This window comes from Bufo gargarizans, chromosome 11 (genome assembly GCF_014858855.1).
Source record: "Bufo gargarizans isolate SCDJY-AF-19 chromosome 11, ASM1485885v1, whole genome shotgun sequence".
NCBI lineage: Eukaryota > Metazoa > Chordata > Amphibia > Anura > Bufonidae > Bufo > Bufo gargarizans.
Genome location: NC_058090.1, coordinates 41,075,779 through 41,102,680, shown reverse-complemented (window position 1 = coordinate 41,102,680; position 26,902 = coordinate 41,075,779). Strand labels below are relative to the sequence as shown.

Below are 26,902 nucleotides of genomic sequence, written 5' to 3'. Positions count from 1 at the left end.
TTGAGATACATTCATTGTGTTAGTAGATAAAAAATTACTTTCCTTTTAGCTCACACAATGCTGAGTAATGGCTCTTCCATTATTTTAGATGCCTGTTTGAGAACAATAGCTCCCCAGGCACAAAAATGTTATAATACTGCGGTTACACTTAATTGACTGTCACAAATAATTTACATTGAGTACAGATGTTACTGCATTAGTTACAGTAGTGTTCAAAAAATAGCAGTGTAACATAATTAACCTGATAAATCACTGTTAGGGCTCAGACACAAATACATTTTTTGTCCATGTCCGTTCCTTTTTTTTTTGGGCAAAACCCCCCAGAAATGACTCAGTGTGCATTCCATATAATATATATCCGCAAGTGCAAAAGTCATGATATGGGGATGTTTGTCATACCATGGTGTTGGGCCTGTTTATCACATACGAGGGATCATGGATCAGTTTGAATATAGTAAAATACTTGAGGGGATCTGAAAAAGAAATGCCTTTGAAATGGGTGCTTTAACACGACAATGACCCAAAAAACACCAATAAGCGAACAAAATCTTGGTTACAAACAGGATCGAGGTAATGGAGTGGCCAGCCCAATCATCTGACCTCAATCCCATAGAGAACTTGTAGGGTGACATAAAAAATACGGTTTATGAGGCAAAACTGTGGAAAGTAGTCCAATCGTCCTGGACTGGAATACCTGTTCAGAGGGTCCAGAAGTATCTCATATCAGGACATTGACCGTTCTCAAGAATTTTAGCCAGGGTGCCTATCTCCAGTAGGAACAAAGAATCAGGCATATTGAAAGCATCATGTCTGAATCTTCTTTCTGTGACATCGGGCTGCCTCTGTACATGTTCGATTGTCCACCGATTCTGCCAAATGACCTGGGTTGGATTGAGCTTAACTTTAGGGGAGATGTGACAACAGAAGCAGGGGTGTAGCTATAGGGGGAGCAGAGGTAGCAGTCGCTACTGGGCCCAGGAGCCTGAGGAGGCCCAAAGACCCTTGTGGTGCATAGAAAGTCCGTGCTGGTCAAGTTACACCTCTGGCTCAAGGGAAGGGGGGTGAGGTGCCGTTTCAATTTTAGCCTCGGGCAGCACGAAGGCTATGCGCTTCCTGGCCTTGGCCACAAAGCACTGAGGGAAGGGGGGCCCCAAGCTGAACTCTTGCACCAGGGCCCATGAGCCATTAGCTACGCCCCTGAACAGAAGTATTGGTTTTCACACAGCTTTCCTGGAGATACCATATAAAAATTAGGGCTAAATGATACACTCAACATCCACCTCACTGATTTATAGTAAGATGGTATTTGTTTTGTTTTTTTAAGGGAAAATGCTTTTTGATGGGGTTGTCCAGGCACGGCGAAATAGTCGCAGGACGGATCCGTCCTGCCGCAAGTGTGAAAGTACCCTAAAAAAAAAAAAAAAACACAACTTACTTTTTTATTCCCCCAACCAGCACTGATTTCACAGCGGTCCCTGTGGTCTTTATTCACAAGAACATGGACCCTGCAGTCCAAAACTGGCCTTAGTGGTCATGTGCCACTGTAAAGTTGTACTTTGTATCAGGTTTGATATCATAAAATGCTTTTTGAGAGTTGTATAAATGTACTATATATTTTCTTAAACCTTTTATATAGTCAATAAATTAATCTGACCTTACCATTTGCAGGAGAAGGCATCAAACTATGAATTAACTGTGAAGATCATAAAAGTTCAGAACATCCATGGAGCAGATATTGGTAAGATATTCCCTATCACCAAATGTAATGGTATTTCTTTTTTTGCAGCATACGTATTGTGTCAAAGAGGTGGGGGGGGCTCACAGTGACACAAAAAATATATTCACACAATGCCTACAATATTACTTTCATGCAGGGGCGTAGCTAAAGGCTCATGGGCCCTGGTGCAAGAGTTCAGCTTAGACCCCACTTCCCTCAGTGCTTTGTGGCCAGGGGCAGAGGAACACAGAGCCTTCCTGTTGTCTGAGGCAAAAATCTAAATGGCACCCCCCATGCCAAATTCTTGACCTAACCGCTTCCTTCTAGCCAGAGGTGTAACTTGACCAGCATGCACCTTCTATAATACCAGTGTCTTCTTATGTGGCACAAGGGTGTTTGGGCCCTCTTTAGGCTCCTGTGCCGTACAGTGAATGCTGCTTCTGCACCCCCTATAGCTACACCCCTGCTTTCATACACTCACCTAAAGAATTATTAGGAACACCTGTTCTATTTCTCATTAATGCGATTATCTAGTCAACCAAATCACATGGCAGTTGCTTCAATGCATGTAGGGTTGTGGTCCGGGTCAAGACAATCTCCTGAACTCCAAACTGAATGTCAGAATGGGAAAGAAAGGTGGGCTACAACAGCAGAAGACCCCACCGGGTACCACTCATCTCCACTACAAATAGGAAAAAGAGGCTACAATTTGCACGAGCTCACCAAAATTGGACTGTTAAAGACTGGAAAAATGTTGCCTGGCCTGATGAGTCTCGATTTCTGTTGAGACATTCAAATGGTAGAGTCCAAATTTGGCGTAAACAGAATGAGAACATGTATCCATCATGCCTTGTTACCACTGTGCAGGCTGGTGGTGGTGGTGTAATGGTGTGGGGGATGTTTTCTGGGCACACTTTAGGCCGCTTAGTGCCAATTGGCCATCGTTTAAATGCCAGGGGCTACCTGAGCATTGTTTCTGACTATGTCCATCCCTTCATGACCACCATGTATCCATCCTCTGATGGCTACTTCCAGCAGGATAATGCACTATGTCACAAAGCTCGAATCATTTCAAATTGGTTTCTTGAACATGACAATGAGTTCACTGTTTCAATTTTAGCCTCGGGCAGCACGAAGGCTATGCGCTTCGTGCTGCCCGAAATGGCCCCCACAGTCACCAGATCTCAACCCAATAGAGCATCTTTGGGATGTGGTGGAACGGGAGCTTCGTGCCCTGGATGTGCATCCCTCAAATCTCCATCAACTGCAAGATGCTATCCTATTAATATGGGCCAACATTTCTAAAGAATGCTATCAGCATCTGGTTGAATCAATGCCACGTAGAATTAAGGCAGTTCTGAAGGCAAAAGGGGGTCCAACACCGTATTAGTATGGTGCTCCTAATAATTCTTTAGGTGAGTGTACATACTTACTCATGCTCTGCAACTTACAAGTAGTATGAAGAAGCCTGTCTGTGGCCTAATTTGCTACTGTCATTTTGGGGTACACATACAGGATGCAGGCGAGTGTAGAAACCGTTGATGCCAGATAGGTGTTGTTCCACACTCTTCTGGATGTAAACTTTTTCAATGATCAAACCTTTTAAAAATCATAAACAAATAAAAATGTCAAATTAAAATGAAGAGTTACAGCCATGAATTTTGCAAGGATTTTTTTAGTGGAGATGGTTTTGTATTTTGGAGTTGAACTGACTTGCTAGTTAACCCTGTAGCATCCTATATAGCACAAAGTAAAAAGTTTTCCCCATTATAATGTCTTATATAATAAGTGTATGAATGAGTTATAAGAGATCATCGTTAATTTAGCTGGAGATGAATGCTGCAGTCAGTCATTATATTAGTTAGAAATCTTTCATAATACATGACCTAATTACAAATCGTCTATTAATTATTTACTAAAAATAATTTCAGAACTTTTTGACATTAATTATTACGTTAAACAGACTCGTTAGGTGTATGTTGTAAAATGTTGAGACGCCTAATCGTGCTTGTGTAAGTTCCCTCTGTGGAATTCTCCCTGTTATAGTTGATGCATATGTAATATACAGTGCATTCGGAAAGTCTTTAGACCCTTTCATTTTTTTCAAAATCAAGTATTCTCCGTAACTCGGCACTCAATACCCCATAATAATAAGTGAAAGCAGAATTTTAGAACATTTTGTAAATTTATAAAAAAAAGGAAAGCTAAAAGTTTATGTGGACATAAGTGTGTTCTGGGGCCTCCTATATATCTTGATCATCTTTGAGATGTTTCTACACCTTGATTGGAGTCCACCTGTGGTAAATTCAGTTGATTGGACATGATTTGAAAAGATACAATCCTGTTTCTATAAGGTATAACAGCTGAAAATGCATATCAAGCAAAAACCAAGTCATGAGGAGGAAAGAAGACAGGATTGTGTGGAGGCACAGATTTGGAAAAGGGGACAAAATTTCTGCTTCACTAAAATTTTCCCAAGAGCACAGTGGCCTCCATAATTCTTAAATTTAAGAAGTTTGAAACAACCAGGGCTCTTCCTAGAGCTGGCCGCCCCACCATACTAAGTAATCAGGGAAGAAGGACCTTTGTAAGAAAGGTGACCACAAACATAAGAGCCCACATGGAGTTTGCAAGAAAGGACTAAAGGACTCAGATTGTGAGAAACAAGATTCTCTGGTGTGATGAAACCAAGATTGAACTTTTTGGCCTCAGTTCTAAACGTCATGTCTGGAGGAGACCAGGCACTACTCATCATCTGCCCAATACCATCCCTACAGTGAAGCATGGTGGTGGCAGCATCATGCTGTAGGGGTGTTTTTCTGCGGCTGGGACAGGAAGACTGGTCAGGGTTGAAGGAAAACTGAATGGAGCAAAGTACAGAGATATTCATAATGAAATCCTGATCCAGAATGCTCTGGACCTCAGACTGGGCTGAAGGTTCACATTCCAACAAGACACACTGCCAAGACAACACAGGGATGGCTTAGGGACAGGTCTGTAAATGTCCCTGAGTGGCCCAGCCAGAGTCCGGTCTTGAACCCAATTGCATATCTCTGGAGATACCTGAAAATGGCTGTCCTCTGACGGACCCCATCCAACCTGACAGAGCTTGAGAGGATCTGCAGAGAAGAATGGCTAAAAATAACCAAATACAGATATGCAAACCTTGTGGCACCGTACCCTAGAAGATTTGAGGCTGTAATTGCTTCAAAAAGGGGCTTCAACTAACTCCTGAGTAAAGGGCCTTAATATTTATGCTAATGCAATATTTAAGTTTTTCCAAGAGGCGGACGGACAAAAACCACAGCGTGCTGTAATTTTTCTCCGACCGTCTCGGCAGAACAGCCGGCTGGAAAAGGCTACCAAAAGTGTGAAAATAGCCTAACTTTAGCTGAAAATATAGCAGTTGTGTAAGTGGTCAATATGCCATCATTCCGATACAAGGACCCATGCAACAGGTTCTTGGACCCTAAGCCTTAATGTAGGCTTTATGTTGTGTTTGTACTGTGATCACCACGTTCATCTTGCTTAAAATGATCTCTACTTGCATGCAGTGAGCAAACCGGACTGCTACATATGCTTGTGGCTTCCAACGTCCTTGGCGGATAAGAAGAGAACCAAGACCATTTGGAATAATGTAAACCCAGTCTGGGATGAAACGTTTCACTTCAGAATCCACAGCCAGGTTAAGGTAAGAAACATGACTGAGGTAAAATCCATATGATGAAAATTCCCAACATTTTAAGATGCTAACTAACAGTATTTAAAGGCTATGTACACCTTAGGAGGCATTTTTTTTTTATGATTGCATGTTACTCATTTTTGGCTAAAAAAAACTTTTTCAATTGGCCTTTATTAAAAATATTGAGCTGTTCTGTCACAAAGGGTTAACAGTTTTTCTAGCTATGTGACACTTTCACTTTGTGCTGCTCATCTAATAAACCTTATCTCTAAACTACTGAGAGGTCATAAACACTTATTTAAAGAGGACCTTTGATGGGAATTTTCTAGTTTAATTAAATACCTTTCCTTGCGGGGTTACCTCCCGCTAATGCTGACACCCTGGTTGTTTTTTTCAAATACCGCTCGTACGCCCCGCTGTGCCCCCCTGAAGTTTTTGCGCTTAGTATGTTAATCCTGATCATCAGTACAGGGAGGAGGAGACGCCAGAGTTTCTCAATGGGCGTCTCCTTCTCCCTGGCTGTGCCACGTTCCAGTCACAGCCAGGGAGAAAAAAAACAGCTCACCTTCTCCCTGGAGAAGCGGCCGTATATGTGCGGTGCGCTCTCCATTCATCCTTATGGGACTTCCAAATATAGCCGAGGACGCTCGCTCAGCTATTTTTTGAACATCCGTAGCAGTGAATGAAGAGCACACCATGCATGCTCTCCTTCACTTTGGGGGGCCCGTTCTGGATATAGATGCGGGAGCTCTGGGACCAGCTCCTAGTTGACATTGATGGCATATACTAGAAATATGCCATCAATACCCCAGATGGGAATATACACGTTTAAGAAAATGTTACTATTCACAATAATACTGTTAAAATATGTTTAGTTAAAATAAAACAGGCTGTGTTGGGATAATTGAATAAAATATTTCTTAGGATTTCTAATAGGGTTATGATAGAAAAGACTTTGGGTGTCTAAGAGACCTTCTGTTTCTGTGATCACCACTGCAGTGAAACAAGAGACCATGAACCACTCATTCTCAAGACGGGTTAAGGTCCCAGTTGCTGATCCCTCACTTAATTTTACGTTAATAAATTATCATAAAAGTCAATAAGTGGAAACTATATTCATATTCACAATACAGAAAAGAAGACACAGCAGGCACTACTGAACGCGGTACGGTGCAGATGACTTGATCTCAGCGACCATTTAAAAAATCAAGTAGTGCTCTGCCTGAATAAGTAGCCAAATGTCATCAACGGTAGAAGAAAAAAGGCGGCACTCACCGAATCTTCATTAAATCGTAGCTTTATTCAGTTAGAAACATAGAGGGTGCGGGTCACACATCACAGAAGGAAAGGCCACAGCCGTTTCACGCAACAATGGCGCTTTGTCAAGCCTTTCCTTCTGTGACGTGTGACCCGCACCCGCTATATATTCATATTCAGTTAATTCAGATAATTATGAAGTCCTCCCTGTAATAGGAGTTTGATATGTCTACATTTATGTCCAGAATAAAAGTTATGAATATTTCCTTGTATCCACAGAACATCCTGGAATTGTCTGTGTACGATGCAGACGTAGGGACAGTAGATGACCATCTGTTCACCGTGAGCTATGACCTTGCAAGTCTTCCACTCAATGAAAACGTGGTGGAAAACTTCACTCTCAATAAAGAGGTAATTGCAGTGATGGCAGTCTTTTACCTTTGCATGCTAAATACATTAGCAAATCAACAAAAAATCCTACTATAACAGTACTCATTTACAAAAGCTGTGATCCCTGCTGGGGCCCAAGAAAGTCGAGTTGGACCTTAAATGGGTTGTCTAGCCTAGGAGCCCACTTAACCTCTGTTTGTAACGTTCCAAACACATTATAGATATAAACACACCTGTCCACAGTACTGCTGTTCCAACCCACCAAACTCCTTTCTGGACCCCTTCTAGTCCCTGCTGGTCTAGAAGTGACTTGGTCCCATAACCCCTGCATCCAATCTCTGGCCTCAGCACTCTTATGTGCTAAAATGGCCCATCACTGCTAGTTATCCGACTCCTAGGCTGGACAACTCCTTTTAACCCACAGGTATAATTTAGCGGCAGGTAGTTGGCATGCTTGGACGCTGCCGACATGGCCATGCAATCAACAGTGGGGCATATGTGTGACTATAACAATGTCACGGATGGTGTAACAGAAAACAAGAAGTTACAAATAAGGATCCGACTGGCTTGATCCGAAACTAAGGAACAAAAGGGTGACCCCTATTTAAGCCCTGAAACTCTCCCTGTCTTCTCAGCCCATGCAAAGATCTCTATGATAGAAAATTGCATGCCCTCGTGCCTCGACTGTATGACACCTGAACACCCTATAATAGTGAGGGGACACGACCACCGGCTCCCTACACTTAATACGGAGGGAGTCAGGGTCACCTGGGGTCCAGCAAACAGGAAAACACAAATCAATGAACAGACTTATCTGTAGAAGCATCAGTTGTAGCATCCAACATGTACACACTCCAGGAAGTTGTATAAACCGCAAGGTAAGGCAGTATGGGAGGGGATTTAAAGGGATGCAATCAGTGCAACTAGATGACAGCTGAGAGAGGGAAACGAGATGACAAAACGAAAGCAAAACAAAAGAACCTCAAGCAGGAGGTTCTGAAAAACGTCTGTCAGAGCTTCTCAGATGTCTGGCGGTGACAAACAGCCCTAAATGTGGAAATATGGGAAGCATCTAATCTACGCCTTTTAACCCTTTGAAAAAAATTATTAATGTCTGCAAGGCCAGCATTGACCCAGTCATGAAGTGGTTAAACGTGCTTGACATGAGGCAAGTATTGCACACGTAACACATTGCTTTATTATATCACTCAGCCATATATAATAAAACTATATTGTGCACAATAGTGTATATATATAATGTCAATTATATGTGCAACATCCAAAATACTGTATTTTTGGGAACTGTACATTATAATCGAATGTGATACCTTAAGGTTAATGGGGTTCATCAGGACAACCCCTTGTCGAAACAATAAGGGCCTGCTTTGTCTCCCGCCTTTATTATCCAGTATAGAGAGTTGTAGCAAAGAGCAATGAAGGACTCAACACAGCCACGTGTTACATTGGTGCCCATAAGTTTGTATGGAGGGTGTGCAATACAACATTTCCGGGCAAGCGGTGTATTATAAAGGAGGATTGTCCTGTGGGGAAGAACTATGTACAAGTTTGTAAATCAATGCTTATTAGTTTCAGGTCGAGCTTCAAGTGGAATTTAATCTCGTTGTAATGTGAGTATAAAAATGAACCTAAAATTATGTTTAGTGCGTGAGAATGTTTTAGAAAGTTAGAACAGGTTTATTAGATGAGCCTAAGCCGAGGATACAGATAGACACTCTGAGAGACATTTATCAACACTGGCGTACCCACACTCCGGGCTTCATCTCCCTGCCCTGGCGTGAGATGTGCCTAATTTATTAAGAAGCAGATCCCTTTAAATAAATTAGGCTGAGTTCACACGACTGTTTAACTTTCTGTTCCTCTGATCCGTCAGAAAAAGAGAAAAAAACAACACCAGGATCCTGTAAAAAAACAAAATCCTGTTGCATCAGTTAGGGCTAATGCACACAAACTTATTTTCCTTCTGTGTCCGTTCCGTTTTTTTTTGCGGACAGTATGGGGAACCATTCATTTCAATGGGTCTGCAAAAAAAAACTGAAGTTACTCTGTGTGCATTCCGTTTCCGTATGTCTGTATGTCCGTTCCGCAAAAAAATTTAACATGTTCTATTATTGTCCGCATTATGGACAAGGATAGGACTATTCTGTTAGGGACCAGCTGTTCCGTTCCACAAAATACGGAATGCACACGGGTGTCATCCATTTAAGCCATTTCCGTCTGAGATCTGTTCTTTTAGATGGGAAAAAAAGTACTGCATGCAGAACTTTTTCCGTAAGAAAAAAACGGAACTCAGACGGAAATGGCTCAAACGGATGACAACTGATACAACAGGATCCTTTTTTTTTTTTCTCTCTCTCTCTTCTGACGGATCAGAAGAACGGAAAGCTAAAAGGCGATGTGCACTCAGCCTTACAGGCTGGCATACACTTCAGCTAAAACTTACGCCACTTTCTGGTGAAAGTTATAGTAAATCCAGCGATAAAGTGCAGAGAAACTTAAAAAGTAAAAGTATAAAGTGCGCCATAACTTGCGCCTTTTTTACGCCACTGGCGTGAAAACATTAATAAATGTCCCTCTATGAGTGTGTGGGAGCGGGATTTTCTGTTACGGACACTGTCACCGTGTCTGATACACACTGCCACCACCTATTGCATTAATTCTCGGCCAATTCTGGACCCAACACATGCACTCGCTCTGTAACACTAACCGTACTTATAGTCGAAAAACGATGCTTGGGTTCATTTAGGGCAACAAAGTTGCATTAAAGTTTTAGTTACCAAAAAATCAAGAAATAGACATACATACATGTGTAAGGACAGTTATGAACTAAAAAGGAAAAAAAAACTGGAAGTCTGATGCTTAGCAGGTTGCATGTAAAAGGCCTTTGCTGTCTCGGAGACAGGGAAGAAGATGTACACTTGGGTCCCCAACTTGTGTCAAAGGAAAGGTCCACGGTCACATATTTTTATGTCTCTTCAGCAAAAGGGATGGGACTTGAGGACATCCTTATTCCTTCCTTGTTCATTATTCATGCCCACCACATCTCTCCATCCAGCTGGCAGATATGAACAAAAAATGTCTTCCAGTCTGCTCAGATGGAGACATAGGCGCAGACATGCTTCCATAGTTCATGTTTCATCATACAGATCATATAGACATCAAATATGAAATAAGTGGGCTTTATAGAAGGTGAGGTCCTTTTTACATGGAAGTGCATGCAGTCAGGTTTTGACTACCTGCGATGCCCATGATGTACCAGACTTGATTATGAAAATTTTTAACATGTAGGTCTTAGCAGGAATGATTTACATCTTATGATATATTTACTCACATTCCTGTATGTACACACCGGAAGCCTCTAGACCAAATGCTGAGAATGGTGACACATGAATGTCTATGGGATTGAGCGTGAGGAACAGGGCATACCTAATTAACTGTTCCAAAGAGCCAAGTTGATTCACCACCTGGTGCTAGCTTCTGACAGACAGATGCTAATTAGATTACAACAGAGGGTGTTTATCCCACGACAGGCTATTTCAGACTTGAATCTGAAAATTGTGAATTGTGAATTCAAAGGATTTGAGAATGAATAAGCTTATGCAGTCTAAGTGAATACATATATTTACTAAGTGTGATTAAATATAAGATAACACAAACAAATCACATACTGAATAAAAAGGAAATACATCACTAGCCTAAATATGCAACATGCAATATGGGGTGAGACTATGGGGTGAGACTCTGTCGGTCATGTTATAACACATAGCTGTTTACTATGTTATAACACATGACCGACACCCCAGGGTGTACAACAGATAAGGCAAATCAATACTTACATCCTACCTACGATTAAGGCCGAATGCACACTGTACAGTAACACACTCGTATAGATCATACGAGTGTATAACTGTAGTGCAGCGGCTGCATGAAGCGCGCGGCGTCATAGCAGCCAATGACGCCCTGCGCTCCTGCTCTGAACAGGAATCCAGCCCGGCATACCACGGACCGTTCTCGGCCGCGGAACACGGCCGTGTGCATTCGGCTTAAGTCTTTAATGGAGTCTCCTGAATTAATGTATGTTACAGATTTTAAACTTTTAACCCCTCCTCCAGTGTGTAGATGCATGTCTCTGAAATCATTCAGGAATGTGGTCTTATCAGCACAATGGGGGATGGGTACTACATTTAATAGCACATCATTACACAGAATAGTAATAATAAAAGGAGCAGATTTAGAGGGACAGAGCCAATCAGTACTTAAAAAATACCCTTGCAATACACATAAGAATCAGTACAATATTATACAATGGGACATATGGCATACTCATAAAATCACAAAACAGATAGTACACTACAAGGTAGTGTCACGCTTCGGTGTAGGAGGGAAACACCACACCGAGCATAGGAGGGAAGGGGGGGGGGCAGAGAATCAGGCTTGAGAACTAGGGAAGGAAAATGGACACCTCCTAGTGAAAACCCTAACCAAAATCCTGACTGACTACCAGTATGAACAGAACCCAAAAGGTAGGTGAGTTCATACGCAAGCCCTATAGGACCCTGGAACTAATGCAGGGACGAGACTACCTGTTCCTCCAAAATGAAAGACGAACAGGAGTCTCCTTGAGGCCTAATACAAACAATAGGGAAATGCAACACACAGAACCCAAACAAAATACAAAAGGGAAAGGAAAGACATAACTTCAAAGGAGCAAGGGAAGCACCAGGAACTCAGCCAAAATCCAACCACAATCTATCCAAAGGTCCAAACAGAAGCTATAAACCGCATAGCATAGTGGGAGAATCAGCTATAAATAGAGAAGGTTAAATTACCCTAATGGCCACACCTGGGAAAAGGTGTGGCAAGCACCAGAAACAACACAGATGAAATTTAATCCAAACTGAAAACATGTCAGATCAAACCACATGTTGCCAGTCTCCCCAATCTCCTGCCACCTGTCAAGGGAACGTCCGTGACAGGTAGGCCATAAATTTTTTACAGTAATATTGTCACGGACGGTGTACAGGAAACAAGGCAAAACAACATGCATAAATGACTCGCTGGATCCAGAAGCTAAGGAACAAAAAGGGGGACCCCTGTAGAAGACCTGGGACTTTCCCTGGCTGCTCAGCCTATGCATAGATCCGAATGGTGGAGGTATGCATATCCACGTACCTTGACTATCTAATCCCTGAGCACCCTGCAATAGTGAGGGGACACGACCACCGGCTCCCTACACCAGACACGGAGGGAGTCAGGGTCACCTGGGATCCAGCAAACAGAAAATAACAGATAACAGTATAACACTTAACTTTGTAGAGGAGAGGAGAACCAGATGCCCATACATACTCCAGGAAGAAATATAAGCCGCCCAGAAAAGCATTCTGGGGAAGAATTTAAAGGGAAACAATTAGTCCAACACATAACAGCTGAGAGACGCTAATGAGAGGAGGAGCTGAATACCACAACACAGAACTCAAGGAGGAGGTTCTGAAAGGCCTCTGTCAGAGCTTCTCAGCTGTCTGGTTGTGACAGTACCCCTCCCTCTACGAGTGGACTCCGGACACTCAGAACCCACCTTCTCAGGATGGGACCTATGGAAAGCCTTGATGAGACGAGAGGCTTTAATGTCCGTCACTGAGACCCACATCCTCTCCTCAGGACCATACCCCTCCCAGTGAACAAGGTACTGAAGAGAACCGCGGACAAGACGAGAATCCACAATCCTAGAGACCTGAAATTCAAGATTCCCATCAACCATAATCGGAGGAGGAGGCAAAGGCGAGGGTACAATGGGTTGAACATAAGGTTTCAATAAGGACTTATGAAAAACATTATGGATCTTCCAAGTCTGAGGAAGATCAAGACGGTATGCAACAGGATTGATGACAGACAGGATTTTGTAAGGCCCAATAAACCTAGGACCCAACTTCCAGGAGGGAACCTTCAATTTGATATTCTTGGTAGACAACCACACCAGATCACCAACATTCAGGTCCGGACCAAGCACACGTCTCTTATCAGCCACACGCTTATATCTCTCACTCATGCTCTTTAGATTATCTTGAATCTTTTGCCAAATAGATGACAAAGACGAGGAGAATCTGTCCTCATCAGGTAAACCAGAAGACCCCTCTCCCGAGAAAGTCCCAAACTGTGGATGAAACCCATATGCACCAAAAAATGGTGACTTATCAGAGGACTCCTGACGACGGTTATTTAAAGCAAACTCAGCAAGGGACAAAAAAGAACACCAATCCTCTTGATTCTCCGCCACAAAACAGCGCAGATATGTCTCCAGATTCTGATTGACGCGCTCTGTCTGGCCATTCGACTGCGGGTGGAAAGCAGAAGAGAATGACAACCGAACCCCCAAGCGAGAACAGAAAGCCTTCCAGAATCTGGAAACAAACTGCGTGCCCCTATCAGAGACTATGTCTGAAGGAATACCGTGCAATTTGACAATGTGATCAACAAATGCCTGCGCCAGCGTCTTAGCATTGGGCAAACCAGGAAAAGGGATGAAATGCACCATTTTGCTAAAACGGTCCACCACCACCAGAATCACAGTCTTCCCCGAGGAACGAGGCAGGTCCGTGATAAAGTCCATGGACAGATGTGTCCAAGGACGGGAAGGAATGGGTAAGGGAAGGAGAGGACCTGATGGCCGTGAATGAGGGACTTTGGCACGAGCGCAAGTCTCGCAGGCTGCCACAAAACCCTCAACCGACTTACGAAGCGCAGGCCACCAGAATCTCCGAGCGATGAGATCCAGTGTGGCTCTTACCCCCGGGTGCCCAGCAAGGACCGTATCGTGGTGTTCTTTAAAAATCTTGTGTCTTAAAGCGAGAGGCACAAACAACCTCCCAGGAGGACAAAGATCAGGAGCCTCTGACTGGGCTGCCTGCACCTCTGCCTCCAATTCAGGAAAAAGAGCAGAGACCACCACACCTTCAGCCAAAATGGGACCCGGGTCTTCAAAATTCCCGCCTCCCGGAAAACAACGTGACAGGGCATCTGCCTTCACATTCTTAACTCCAGGGCGGAACGTGACAACAAAATTAAACCTAGAAAAGAACAACGACCATCTGGCCTGTCTCGGGTTCAGACGCTTGGCTGACTCCAAGTAGGCCAGATTTTTATGGTCAGTAAATACGGTAATAGGGTGTCTGGCTCCCTCTAGCCAATGGCGCCATTCCTCAAAAGCCAACTTGATGGCCAACAATTCCCTATCTCCCACATCGTAATTTCTCTCTGCGGAGGAGAGTTTTCTTGAGAAAAAGGCACACGGTCGCCAATTGGCAGGAGAGGAACCCTGAGACAAGACCGCCCCCACACCCACCTCAGAAGCATCAACCTCAACTATGAAGGGTAAAGAAACATCAGGTTGCACCAAGATGGGAGCGGAAGCAAAACTCTCCTTGATATCAGAAAAAGCCTTACGCGCCTCTACTGACCAAGAAGAAAAATCTACCCCCTTTCTGGTCATATCAGTGAGTGGTTTAACAATAGAAGAATAATTCAAGATGAACTTCCTGTAATAATTGGCAAAGCCCAAAAAACGCATCAGCGCCTTTTGATTCTCAGGAAGCTCCCACTCAAGCACAGCGCGGACCTTCTCGGGGTCCATGCGAAAACCAGAAGCGGAGAGAAGAAACCCCAGAAATTGAATTTCTGGAACCGCAAACACACATTTTTCCAGTTTCGCATATAATTTATTCTCCCGCAGGATGAGCAAGACCTGACGTAAATGTTCCTTATGAGTTTTGAAATCGGGAGAAAAAATCAAAATGTCATCCAAATACACCAATACAAATTTTCCCATCAAATGATAAAAAATGCTGTTCACGAAATGCTGGAAAACGGCTGGGGCATTCATCAAACCAAAAGGCATAACCAAGTTTTCAAAATGGCCCTCAGGGGTATTGAAGGCCGTCTTCCATTCGTCCCCTTCTCTGACCCTGACCAGGTTGTATGCCCCTCTTAAATCTAATTTGGAAAAGACTTTAGCCCCAACAACCTGGTTAAATAGGTCCGGGATCAGAGGAAGCGGATAAGGGTCACGAATTGTGATATTGTTCAGCTCCCTGAAATCCAGACAAGGTCTTAAAGAACCATCTTTTTTCTTAACAAAGAAAAAACCAGCGGCAACAGGTGACTTCGAGGGTCGTATGTGTCCCTTTCTCAGACTCTCAGAGATATAAGCACGCATAGCGATCCTCTCAGGTTGGGAAAGATTGTATAAACGAGATTTAGGCAGCTTGGCGTCTGGGATGAGATTAATAGGGCAATCGTACTCCCTGTGCGGGGGCAAATCCTGAACTCCACTCTCAGAGAAGACATCCGAAAATTCAGAGAGAAAAGATGGTATAGTCTTAGTAGCAACCTCAGAAACAGATGTCATGAGACAATTCTCTCTGCAAAAGTCACTCCAACCATTTATTTGCTTCGCTTGCCAATCAATGGTGGGGTTATGCTTAGTGAGCCAGGGCAGCCCCAACACCAGCGGGGTGGGCAAACCGCTAAGGACGAAACATGACACATCCTCAACATGAGCATCACTCACAATTAAACGAATATTGTGAACTATGCCCTTTAATGATTTCTGAGAAAGTGGAGCGGAATCGATAGCAAATACAGGAATATCCTTTCTCAAAGCGCACACCTGGAAACCATGAGTTATCGCAAAGTGATTATCAATGAGATTGACCGCTGCTCCACTATCCACAAAAAATGTTCTTGCTCTCTAGCGCCACCCTAGCCGGCAGGACAAAACGGGAACTACAAGCAAACGGAAAATCTTCAATCTCCGCCTCAATCCTGCCAATAGTAACAGACGGAACATTTTTCAAAGATTTTTTCCTCTTTGTTTCTTTATTATACCCAGAGAACTGCCTGAATCTCCTAGAGGGACAAATATTTGCCAAATGATTAATACCTCCACAACAAAAACAAACCCTCCCATGCGGGCTGAATCTTCTATTGTCAGAAGCAATCAACCCCAGCTGCATGGGCTCCTGCTCAGAAGGGGCTGACAGCGACTGAGACCCCTGCGCAGAGAATGGGACCGCTGCACAGTCCTGGGACCGAGTATGACAGGAAGGAGAGATCTCTCCTCTCTCTCTAAGACGCCTGTCAATACGAACGGCCTGAGACATAGCAGAGTCCAAAGAAATAGGCCTTTCATGAAAGGCAAATGCATCTTTCAATCCCTCTGAAAGAACATGGCAAAATTGACTTCGGAGTGCAGCATCATTCCAACCAGTATCAGCTGCCCAACTCCGAAATTCTGAGCAGTATATTTCTGCGGATTGTTTACCCTGGCATAGGAGACGTAGTCTAGACTCCGCCAGAGCAATACGATCCGGATCATCATATATCTGACCCAGGGCTAAAAAGAATTCATCCACTGAACGGAGGGGCCGTGCCCCCTCCGGCAGAGAAAAGGCCCAGGACTGAGCGTTACCCCTGAGCAGCGATATAATGATCCCCACCCTCCGTTCCTCATCACCAGAAGAATGGGGAAGAAGGCGAAAATGGAGTTTGCAAGCCTCTCTAAAACGCACAAAATTCTCACTACCCCCGGAGAACGTATCCGGGAGCGAGATCTTAGGCTCAGAACAAACTCCATGAACGCCAGCTGAACCGGTCACTTGAAGCTGAGAAAAAGTCCTGCGGAGATCAGCTACCTCCAATGAAAGACCCTGAAGGCGTTCAGCCAAAAGTGAAACCGGATCCATGCTTGAGACGGTTATGGCGGCTTATAATGTCACGGACGGTGTACAGGAAACAAGGCAAAACAACATGCATAAATGACTCGCTGGATCCAGAAGCTAAGGAACAAAAAGGGGGACCCCTGTAGAAGACCTGGGACTTTCCCTGGCTGCTCAGCCTATGCATAGATCCGAATGGTGGAGGTATGCATATCCACGTACCTTGACTATCTAATCCCTGAGCACCCTGCAATAGTGAGGGGACACGACCACCGGCTCCCTACACCAGACACGGAGGGAGTCAGGGTCACCTGGGATCCAGCAAACAGAAAATAACAGATAACAGTATAACACTTAACTTTGTAGAGGAGAGGAGAACCAGATGGGCAAGCACACATACTCCAGGAAGAAATATAAGCCGCCCAGAAAAGCATTCTGGGGAAGAATTTAAAGGGAAACAATTAGTCCAACACATAACAGCTGAGAGACGCTAATGAGAGGAGGAGCTGAATACCAGTGGCGTCTCTAGCTTTCAAATTTTGGGGGGGCACACTGGGGGCCAGGACAAAAGTAGGGGGGGCAGCTATAACAACGATACATTTACACAAGTACACTTAGAAATGCTGCGATACTTTACCCAATACCTAAAACCGCAACAGGGAAGAAAAGTCCAGCTGTCTGTGGATGACACTGCTATGGGGGGGGATCTGTGGATGCCACATACCGTGTAATGTATAGCATCTTATGCTATATGTGTCATCCACAGATCCACCCCATGACAGTGTCATCCCCATTTCCCCCTCCATAACAGTGTCATCCACAGATCCCCCTCCTTTTAACAGTGTCATCCACAGATCCCCCTCCTTTTAACAGTGTCATCCACAGATCCCCCTCCTTTTAACAGTGTCATCCACAGATCCCCCTCCTTTTAACAGTGTCATCCACAGATCCCCCTCCCTATAACAGTGTCATCCACAGATCCCCCTTCCTATAACAGTGTCATCCACAGATCCCCCTCCCTATAACAGTGTCATCCACAGATCCCCCTTCCTATAACAGTGTCATCCACAGATCCCCCTTCCTATAACAGTGTCATCCACAGATCCCCCTCCCTATAACAGTGTCATCCACAGATCCCCCTTCCTATAACAGTGTCATCCACAGATCCCCCTTCCTATAACAGTGTCATCCACAGATCCCCCTTCCTATAACAGTGTCATCCACAGATCCCCCTCCCTATAACAGTGTCATCCACAGATCCCCCTTCCTATAACAGTGTCATCCACAGATCCCCCTTCCTATAACAGTGTCATCCACAGATCCCCCTTCCTATAACAGTGTCATCCACAGATCCCCCTCCCTATAACAGTGTCATCCACAGATCCCCCTTCCTATAACAGTGTCATCCACAGATCCCCCTTCCTATAACAGTGTCATCCACAGATCCCCCTTCCTATAACAGTGTCATCCATAGATCCCCCACCCTATAACAGTGTCATCCACAGATCCCCCTTCCTATAACAGTGTCATCCACAGATCCCCCTCCCCGCCACTCACAGGAGTGTACATTTGACATTTCTAAACCGTAATCCATATCCTGCAGTAACTTTAACTTTAAATCAGGATTAAGCGGCCGCTCATCTCTACTAGTACCTTAACCTTACACCACTCGGCTAGCTTCGGAAACAGGGCCAGGCTACAGCCTACAGGTACTGCGTGTTAGTTCTTATCGAGCGAGTGCTGATTTCTGCAGGTCAGAGCATACGGATTACAGTTTAGAAGAAATGTACACTCCTGGGAGCGGCCCAGACCAGCGGCGGATCCAGAGCCTGGTCTCGGAAGGGGCGCTTCCAGATTAATTTCTGTCCACCGCCACAGAACAAGGGTGCTTATAGAACAGACTGCACAGTGTACCGGTATACTATATATTGTGGGGCACAGCGTGGCGGTATACTGTATATTGTGGGGCACAGTGTAGGCTATATGTGTATAACAAACATATTTGACATGAAGACTTACAGTTACTTGGCTTGGCCCTTGGGGGTCTCGGACGCCACTTCCACACTTTGGCCGGGGGCTCGGCGGAGCTGATGTGTTTTATCCTAATGAGAAAGATTTCATAATAAGGATTTGGAGAAGAGGCAGAGGAATAGCAGAGCAGGGAGAGGCTGGTGCTGCTACTAGGGGTCATACCATGGGGGAGTAATAACGCCCACCATAATGCCCCCCGGTAGTAATAATTCTCCTTATAATGTGACAATGCAAAAAATACCCCCTTATGCCCCCAGTTGAGCTAATGTCCCCCATAATGTGCCAGTATAAAATACCCCTATATAGTGCCCCCAGTAAATGCCCCATAGTGCTCCTCTCCCCCTTCCTCCTAGTGCCCCCATAATGTACCAGTATAAAATGCCCCAGTAGATGCCCTCAATGTCCCCCATAATTTTGCAAGTATAAATTACCCCTTCTTAGTGCCCCCGTAGATGACTCCACGTACCAGTAATAAGACCCACATTACGTGCCAGTAATAAGCCCCCCATCATGTGCCAGTAATAAGCCCCCCATCATGTGCCAGTATTAGGTCCCCCCATCATGTGCCAGTATTAGGTCCCCCCCATCATGTGCCAGTATTAAGCCCCCCCATCATGTGCCAGTATTAAGGCCCCCCCATCATGTGCCATTATTAAGTAAGTACCCCCCCCCTTCATGTGCCATTATTAAGTAAGTCCCCCCCAATGTGCCATTATTAAGTAAGCCCCCCCATCATGTGCCATTATTAGGTAAGTCCCCCCCCCCCCCCCAAGTATCACTATTGTAAAAAATAAATAAATAATTATACTTACCTCAGTGTCAGCGATGCGATGCAGGCCTCTTCTGGCCTGTGTCCCACGCTGTATGGCTCAGGCGGCGTGATGACGTCATCGCGCGCCTGCGCCGGCCTCTGATAGGCTGCCGGTCTAGTGCCTGCAGCCTATCAGAGCAAGGGGAAGGGACACGCCTCTCCCTCCCCTGCACCGCCGCTTAGTGATGGGAAGTTCGGATCTTTTAGGTGAATCGGTTCATTTGAATCAGCTCATTCAAATGAACCAATTCATGAATCGGATATTCGGTTCACTTGGTGAGTCAGACTGCTGAGCTGACTCGCAAGTGAACCGAAGACTCTAGGTGCCGGTGCGCATGCGCAGATGCTTGATACATTCGATTCACTCACTACTTGCTGCGCTGCTGACTCAGTGCAGTCGGCTCGTCTTCTTCAGCTCTCTCTGAACTCTGATTACTAGTATTGAGTGATTTATTATAGTAAAGGGAAGCTGAGGCTGACGCCGGACAGGAGGACTCAGGAGTCAGACAGGAGTCAGAAGCTGTCACTGTGGTGTACAATGTGAATTGTTGTCTGTTGTGCATTGTTACCCACAGTGACAACAGTCTGACACTGACAGTACAATCCATAAAGGTGATGTGAACCCACCCTTAGGGCTCTTTCACACCCGCGTTGTCCGGATCCGGCATAGAGTTCCGTCGTCGGGGCTCTATGCCGGAAGAATCCTGATCAGGATTATCCTAATGCATTCTGAATGGAGAGAAATCCGTTCAGGATGCATCAGGATGTCTTCAGTTCCGGAACGGAACGTTTTTTGGCTGGAGAAAATACCGCAGCATGCAGTACTTTTTGCTCCGGCCAAAAATCCTGAACACTTGCCGCAAGGCCGGATCCGGAATGAATGCCCATTGAAAGGCATTGATCCGGATCCGGCCTTAAGCTAAACGTCGTTTCGGCGCATTGCCGGATACGACGTTTAGCTTTTTCTGAATGCTTACCATGGCTGCCGGGACGCTAAAGTCCTGGCAGCCATGGTAAAGTGCAGCGGGGAGCGGCATACTTACCGTCCGTGCGGCTCCCGGGGCGCTCCAGAGTGACGTCAGGGCGCCCCAGGCGCATGGATGACGTGATCGCATGTACACATCATCCATGCGCATGGGGCGCTCTGACGTCATTCTGGAGCGCCCGGGAGCCGCACGGACTGTAAGTATACCGCTCCCCCGCTCCCCACTACTACTATGGCAACCAGGACTTTAATAGCGTCCTGGCTGCCATAGTAACACTGAAAGCATTTTGAAGACGGATCCGTCTTCAAATGCTTTCAGTACACTTGCGTTTTTCCGGATCCGGCGTGTACCTCCGGCAAGTGGAGTACACGCCGGATCCGGACAACGCAAATGTGAAAGGGCCCTTAGTTATATAGCTACTGAATGAGATGCCTTTAACATATATATCTCCTGAGAAGCCAATTTGATTCTAAACGGTTAATTTAATTCAACCTGTAATCTAAACTCTTGTGTCATCTGTCACTTCTCCTGTCCCTTAATCTTATCACTGCTGCAACAAAAGCAGCCTCAGCCTCAGTGTAAGGCTACTTTCACACTAGCGTTCGTCGGTCCGCTCGTGAGTTCCGTTTGAAGGGGCTCACGAGCGGACCCGAACGCTTCCGTCCAGCCCTGATGCAGTCTGAATGGAGCGGATCCGCTCAGACTGCATCAGTCTGGCGGCGTTCAGCCTCCGCTCGCCTCCGCACGGACAGGCGGACAGCTGAACGCTGCTTGCAGCGCTCAGCTGTCCGCCTGGCCGTGCGGATCCGTTCAGACTTAGGCTACTTTCACACTAGCGTTCGATCGGATCCGTTCTGATCGGATCCGTTCATAATAATGCAGACGGAGGCTCCGTTCAGTACGGATCCGTCTGCATTATTTTAGCATATAAAAGCTAAGTGTGAAAATAGCCTCGTACGGATCCGTCCAGACTTTCAATGTAAAATCAATGGGGGACGGATCCGCTTGAAGATTGAGCCATATTGTGGCATCTTCAAACGGATCCGTCCCCATTGACTTACATTGTAAGTCTGGACGGATCCGCACGCCTCCGCACGGCCAGGCGGACACCCGAACGCTGCAAGCAGCGTTCAGCTGTCCGCCTGTCCGTGCGGAGGCGAGCAGAGCGGAGGCTGAACGCCGCCAGACTGATGCAGTCTGAGCGGATCCGCTCCATTCAGACTGCATCAGGGCTGGACGGAAGCGTTCGGGTCCGCTCGTGAGCCCCTTCAAACGGAGCTCACGAGCGGACCGACGAACGCTAGTGTGAAAGTAGCCTAATGTAAGTCAATGGGAACGGATCCGCTTGAAGAGGTCACCATATGGCTCAATCTTCAAGCGGATCCGTCCCCCATTGACTTTACATTGAAAGTCTGAACGGAATTTTTTCTAAGTTATTAATGCAGACGGATCCGTACTGAACGGAGCCTCCGTCTGCATTAATATGATCGGATCCGTTCAGAACGGATCCGATCAAGCGCAAGTGTGAAAGTAGCCTAACCTGTTCTACCCTCTGACTCGCTGCTCTTTTAACTCAATGAATCGAATGAGTCACAAACTAAGTCGGATCTTTAGATTCTTTTAACTTGTGACTCATTCGATTCCTTTCTATTCTGACTCCCCTGCACTTACTTGTGTGACTCAGACGACTCGATTCAGAGAGCTGCTGGTGTGCTGTGCTTGCCTTGCCCCCTCAGCTCTGGTCGGTGATTGGTTGGTGGGCGGGGAGGGGTGGGGCTGGCAGAAGCCAGCTTCCACTCTGAGATCATATTACGCTCCTCCCCGTCCCTCCCTCAGGCTTCGGCTCCCTGCGTCCCTGCTGCCAGCAGCGTGAGGTGAGAGAGAGACTGTGACTGAGCTGAGCTGAACTCGGATCAGTCAAGTGAATGCTGCTGGCAGCAGGGGGGGGCGCATTTTAGTTGGGGGGGCACATGGGGGGGCCCAGCATGATGTTGGGGGGGCCGTGGCCCCCTCTGGCCCCCCCCTGGCGACGCCACTGCTGAATACCACAACACAGAACTCAAGGAGGAGGTTCTGAAAGGCCTCTGTCAGAGCTTCTCAGCTGTCTGGTTGTGACAAATATGTTAAGAAGACAAGAGGAGGAGGGGTATATGAGATGGCATGCAGTGAGGAGTCCAGCTCTTTAGTGCCTAGCTAATATATTCAGCATCTGGATAATGTCCTATTTTATTAGCTACTATGTTGGTTAAGCTTTGAGGAACATTTTTAGAAGATGGCTAATATATATTTTGATTTTACAGCCCAGAATCACATAAAAAAGTCACCACTAATGGAGTCCTGGTGGTAAGTAGTAAAAATGTCAAGATAATGTGTGCAAGCACATATACAGTGCAGTTCCCTAGAATAGAGTGATTGATGTCATGTTATTTTGCAAAGTTAAATGTTGTGATTTGCTATGTTGGTTTACCTAATTGCATTGTATGGACGATTATGGGTTAACATCTTGGCTCATTGTAACGTAACATGAATTCAAAGGATTTGAGAATGAATAAGCTTACGCGGGCTAAATGAATAAATATATTTAATATGTTTGATTAAATATAAGATATAAAAGAGAAATCACATACAGAATAGTAAAAAGTGATTAATCATAACTGGCCATGCAATATGGGGTGGCACTCCGGTGCCCCGAATGTATGTATGTCACAGAGTTTAAACCTGTTAGCCCCTCCGGCAGCGTGCAGCACGCATGTCTCTGAGATCATTCAGGAATGTGGTCTTATCGGCACAATAGGGGATGGGTACTACATTACAAGGCACCTCATTATACAGAATGGTAATAATAAAAAGGAACCAAATTAAAGGGACAGAACCAATCAGTACTTAAAAAAATACCCTTACAATACACTCATCATCTTAGCTTGCCAGTAGATGGACCTGAGTCCACCCCATGGTTAGTCAGTGGAGTTGAGTCTTTGCTGTGCTACATGTGCAAGCTCCTTGGAACTAGGAGCTCAGAGAACCTTCATCACTGAGACTTCTACAGCCAAGGAAGCTACTTTTTCATCAAAAGTGCTCCAAAGAGAAGGCAATCAGAAGGTTTAGAACAGGGATGGCCAACCTGCGGCTCTCCAGCTGTTGCAAAACTACAACTCCCAGCCTACAGCAATCAGCCTACAGCAGGGCATGGTGGGAATTGTAGTTTTACAACAGCTGGAGAGCCGCAGGTTGGCCAGCCCTGGTCTAGAATCTACAAGGCAGGCATTGGAGTCATTGTGACTACTACCACCACCCTCAGGGTGCAGGATCTGCTCCCCTGGGTATAGATGCACAACTGCATATGGGGTTGAGCACTTCCTGCCTTTTAACACCATGCCACTTTTTGTAGTTTGTATATAGATATGTTTGGAGGTATATAAACTCCAAATTTAAATGTGCCTGATTCTCATCCACAGGCAACATTTAGGTGCACCTGTGAGGCCTGGGCCTTATCAGTCAGTCTTGGGTGGGACTCACAGCCTCCTCCCATTGCAAGCATGGTTGCATGCTGGAGGTAACTGGGAAGTTTGCTTTGAGTCAGACCTTACGCTCCTGTAACTTGCCCACTAGCTCCTGGTATTGCCCATACGGCACAGGTAGGTTAGCGTTAGGTCCCGAGCTACTTGAGAAACCTTGGTGCGGTGCTCAGGCTCAGATATTAACTTCATATAAGGATATATCGGCTAAATTCTCAATTTTAACACCAGTTTGAGGATTTAGTCAGACTTGTCTGTTTGCATCCACAGTAGTGCACCTTCCTTATTAATGTTTATTTCCTAAGTGCGAACACTGCCTTAGGGACAATAGAAGGACAGTGTATGGTTTTTATAATGATGTAATATAATAATCTATGATACAAAATGGAGCAGACAGCATCCCTTGTTTCTCTTGAAATTCATAAAATGATCATGATGGTGCACGTTTCTTTCAGTGTCCTGAGATGGTGGCTCTGGAAGTAGAAGTGCAGAAACAAAGGAGAGAACCCTTTAAAAGTAAGTAGGTTTTGCAGCACTTTTTTTTTCAGAATAATGTCATGTTTTAGAAATGTCAATTATGAAGAATCTATGGCACTCCAATCCAACTCAAATATATCTAGGTGCGTATATATATTTGAAATAAAAGATTCATGGTTTTATTCAAGACCCAAGTGCTGGACCCACTACTTTGTGTCTATAAAGGAACAAGTAATGGTCCTATCGGTCAATCGCACCATATATATGTTCAGCCAACAATCTGCCAAAAGAAATCAAGGAAAATTTTCAAACAAAGATTACCCAAAATCTGCCATTTCCAACAACTATCATCTATCACAATTGGCCATACTACTAAAATTGGCCAACGCATATTGTTAGGATCTGCCAGCATGCATCTCACATCAGTGGTCAGCTCTGAAAACAGTTCCCTTTTAGTAATGTTGCCTTCACGTTCACATTTGCGTTGGAGGCTCTGTTGCAAATTCGGTCAGTAAAACCCTTGCCCAAAATACCTTTGAGGCCAATATGCTGCTGATGAAGTCTAAATGGGTAACAAGACAAAGGCGTAGTCATTTCACAGAGTCAGCCAGTAGACAAAAAAGTGCACTGGAGGATTGTCCTAAGTGGAGACGGGCAGGCGGTTAGATTTTACAATACAGTGTCATGCTATAAATTCCCTGATACAGTGACTTATATTTTATGCTTATACTGCACGTCCACAGAGAAAACGGAGCTTGCTCTCTCTGTACAAGGCTCCTTCGAAGATTCACACCGGATATTACTGAAGTCAAACTCCGGTCATGAGCTCAATTCATGCGAGACTGCGTATTTCCATTTTCCACGAGACCTGGGAACAGAAATGACAGCTAACCTGAGCAGAGTTTACTCCTCTTACGACGTAACCTTTGTAAGTGCAAATTCCCAATAGGGCACTATTATATACCAGGCCAGGAAATAGTGTGGTTTATATGATTTATGGTTTGTCTTAATCACTTTTTATTTAAAGTAGGTTCACCTTTTAAAACGCAGGTGCAGGGCAGTGGGCTAGTACCTACCTGTCACCAGGTCTAGTACTGAACTGTTTCCCCTACTTAGTATGATAGTATTGATTTCAATTCTAGCTGTATGAAGCCATATAGAGATAGCTCCCCCTAGTGGTTGCATAATACAGCCAAAATCAATCACAGCATAATCAATTTATGAAGTCAGAGAAATGGAGCCCCCCCCCTCCATTGAGACATATTAAAGGGTTGTCTCATCCGTTGTGTCATCCTAAAACAGCCCTATTTTCCAAGTTCCCATAGCAGTAAATGGACAGCACCTGCGCCATAGCAGAGTTCCCATAGCAGTGAATGGACAGCACCTGCGCCATAGCAGAATTCCCATAGCAGTGAATGGACAGCGCCTGCGCCATAGCAGAGTTCCCATAGCAGTTAACGGAGAGCACCCCCTTTTACTTTGTGGGGCCCATTCTGAAGATAGGTGCGGGTCCACATCTATTTGACTTAGATGCCATATCCTAGCACATCCCTTAAGTATCAAAATAGGCTGTGTCTTAATTGGTTTGAGGCCTGATGCATATGGTGGAGATTCTCACGGAGGAGTGGTGCTGGAGCTTTTTGGGGGGCTCTATGATGTGTACAACCCAGTCAGAAATATCACTTTCCTTATGTTCATCAGCTAATCTCTCAGCTTTGACAGGATGTCATAGACAATAATCAATTCGCAGTCAAATCTGTCAGAGTACATGTCTGACATAGAAATTGGATATTATCCAGCTCACCCGTATCGATCCTGTGGATAGGTGCACGGAACAGATCCAAGCAAGTCCAGAAATCACGTGTATGTAGAGAAAAAAAAGGCTCCAGCACTCGTAGTAAAAGTTTTCCGGTCCCGGTCTTTATTCCACCCAAAATTTTATGTACAAACACAGTGGCACCGTCTCACGCTCTCCCCCGATTTACGCGTTTCGAACACTTCTGTTCTTACTCATTATGAGTAAGAACAGAAGTGTTCGAAACGCGTAAATCGGGGGAGAGCGTGAGAAGGTGCCACTGTGTTTGTACAATAAATTTTTGGTGGAATAAAGACCGGGACCGGAAAACTTTTACCACGAGCGCTGGAGCCTTTTTTCTCTACACACATGTCTGACAGCTCAGCCTTCAGCCTTCTCCGGAACAATCATCTAAACTCAGTCATGATCAAATCAAAGAAGACGTCCTGGCAAGGGTGACAGATTTGCAGATGAGCAGTGTAGAATGTGATGGATTTGACTGTGAACAGCATT

The 26,902-nt window shown here is 45.1% G+C and overlaps 1 protein-coding gene across 3 annotated transcripts in view; it reads left to right on the top strand.

Moving 5' to 3' along the window:
• The window catches only part of LOC122921592 (cytosolic phospholipase A2 epsilon-like), a 61,099-nt gene that overhangs the window by 9,645 nt on the left and 24,552 nt on the right, over nucleotides 1-26,902 (top strand). Inside the window, exons 2-8 of one of the 3 annotated variants that reach the window (XM_044271684.1) lie at nucleotides 1,669-1,738; nucleotides 5,272-5,408; nucleotides 6,936-7,067; nucleotides 8,634-8,674; nucleotides 22,903-22,945; nucleotides 24,573-24,633; nucleotides 25,338-25,522. In XM_044271684.1, the coding sequence (XP_044127619.1) occupies nucleotides 1,669-1,738; nucleotides 5,272-5,408; nucleotides 6,936-7,067; nucleotides 8,634-8,674; nucleotides 22,903-22,945; nucleotides 24,573-24,633; nucleotides 25,338-25,522 (669 nt within the window). Of the gene's footprint in view, nucleotides 1-1,668; nucleotides 1,739-5,271; nucleotides 5,409-6,935; nucleotides 7,068-8,633; nucleotides 8,675-22,605; nucleotides 22,768-22,902; nucleotides 22,946-24,572; nucleotides 24,634-25,337; nucleotides 25,523-26,902 lie in introns of those variants that run through there. The other 2 variants (XM_044271685.1, XM_044271686.1) reach the window with 2 other exon arrangements.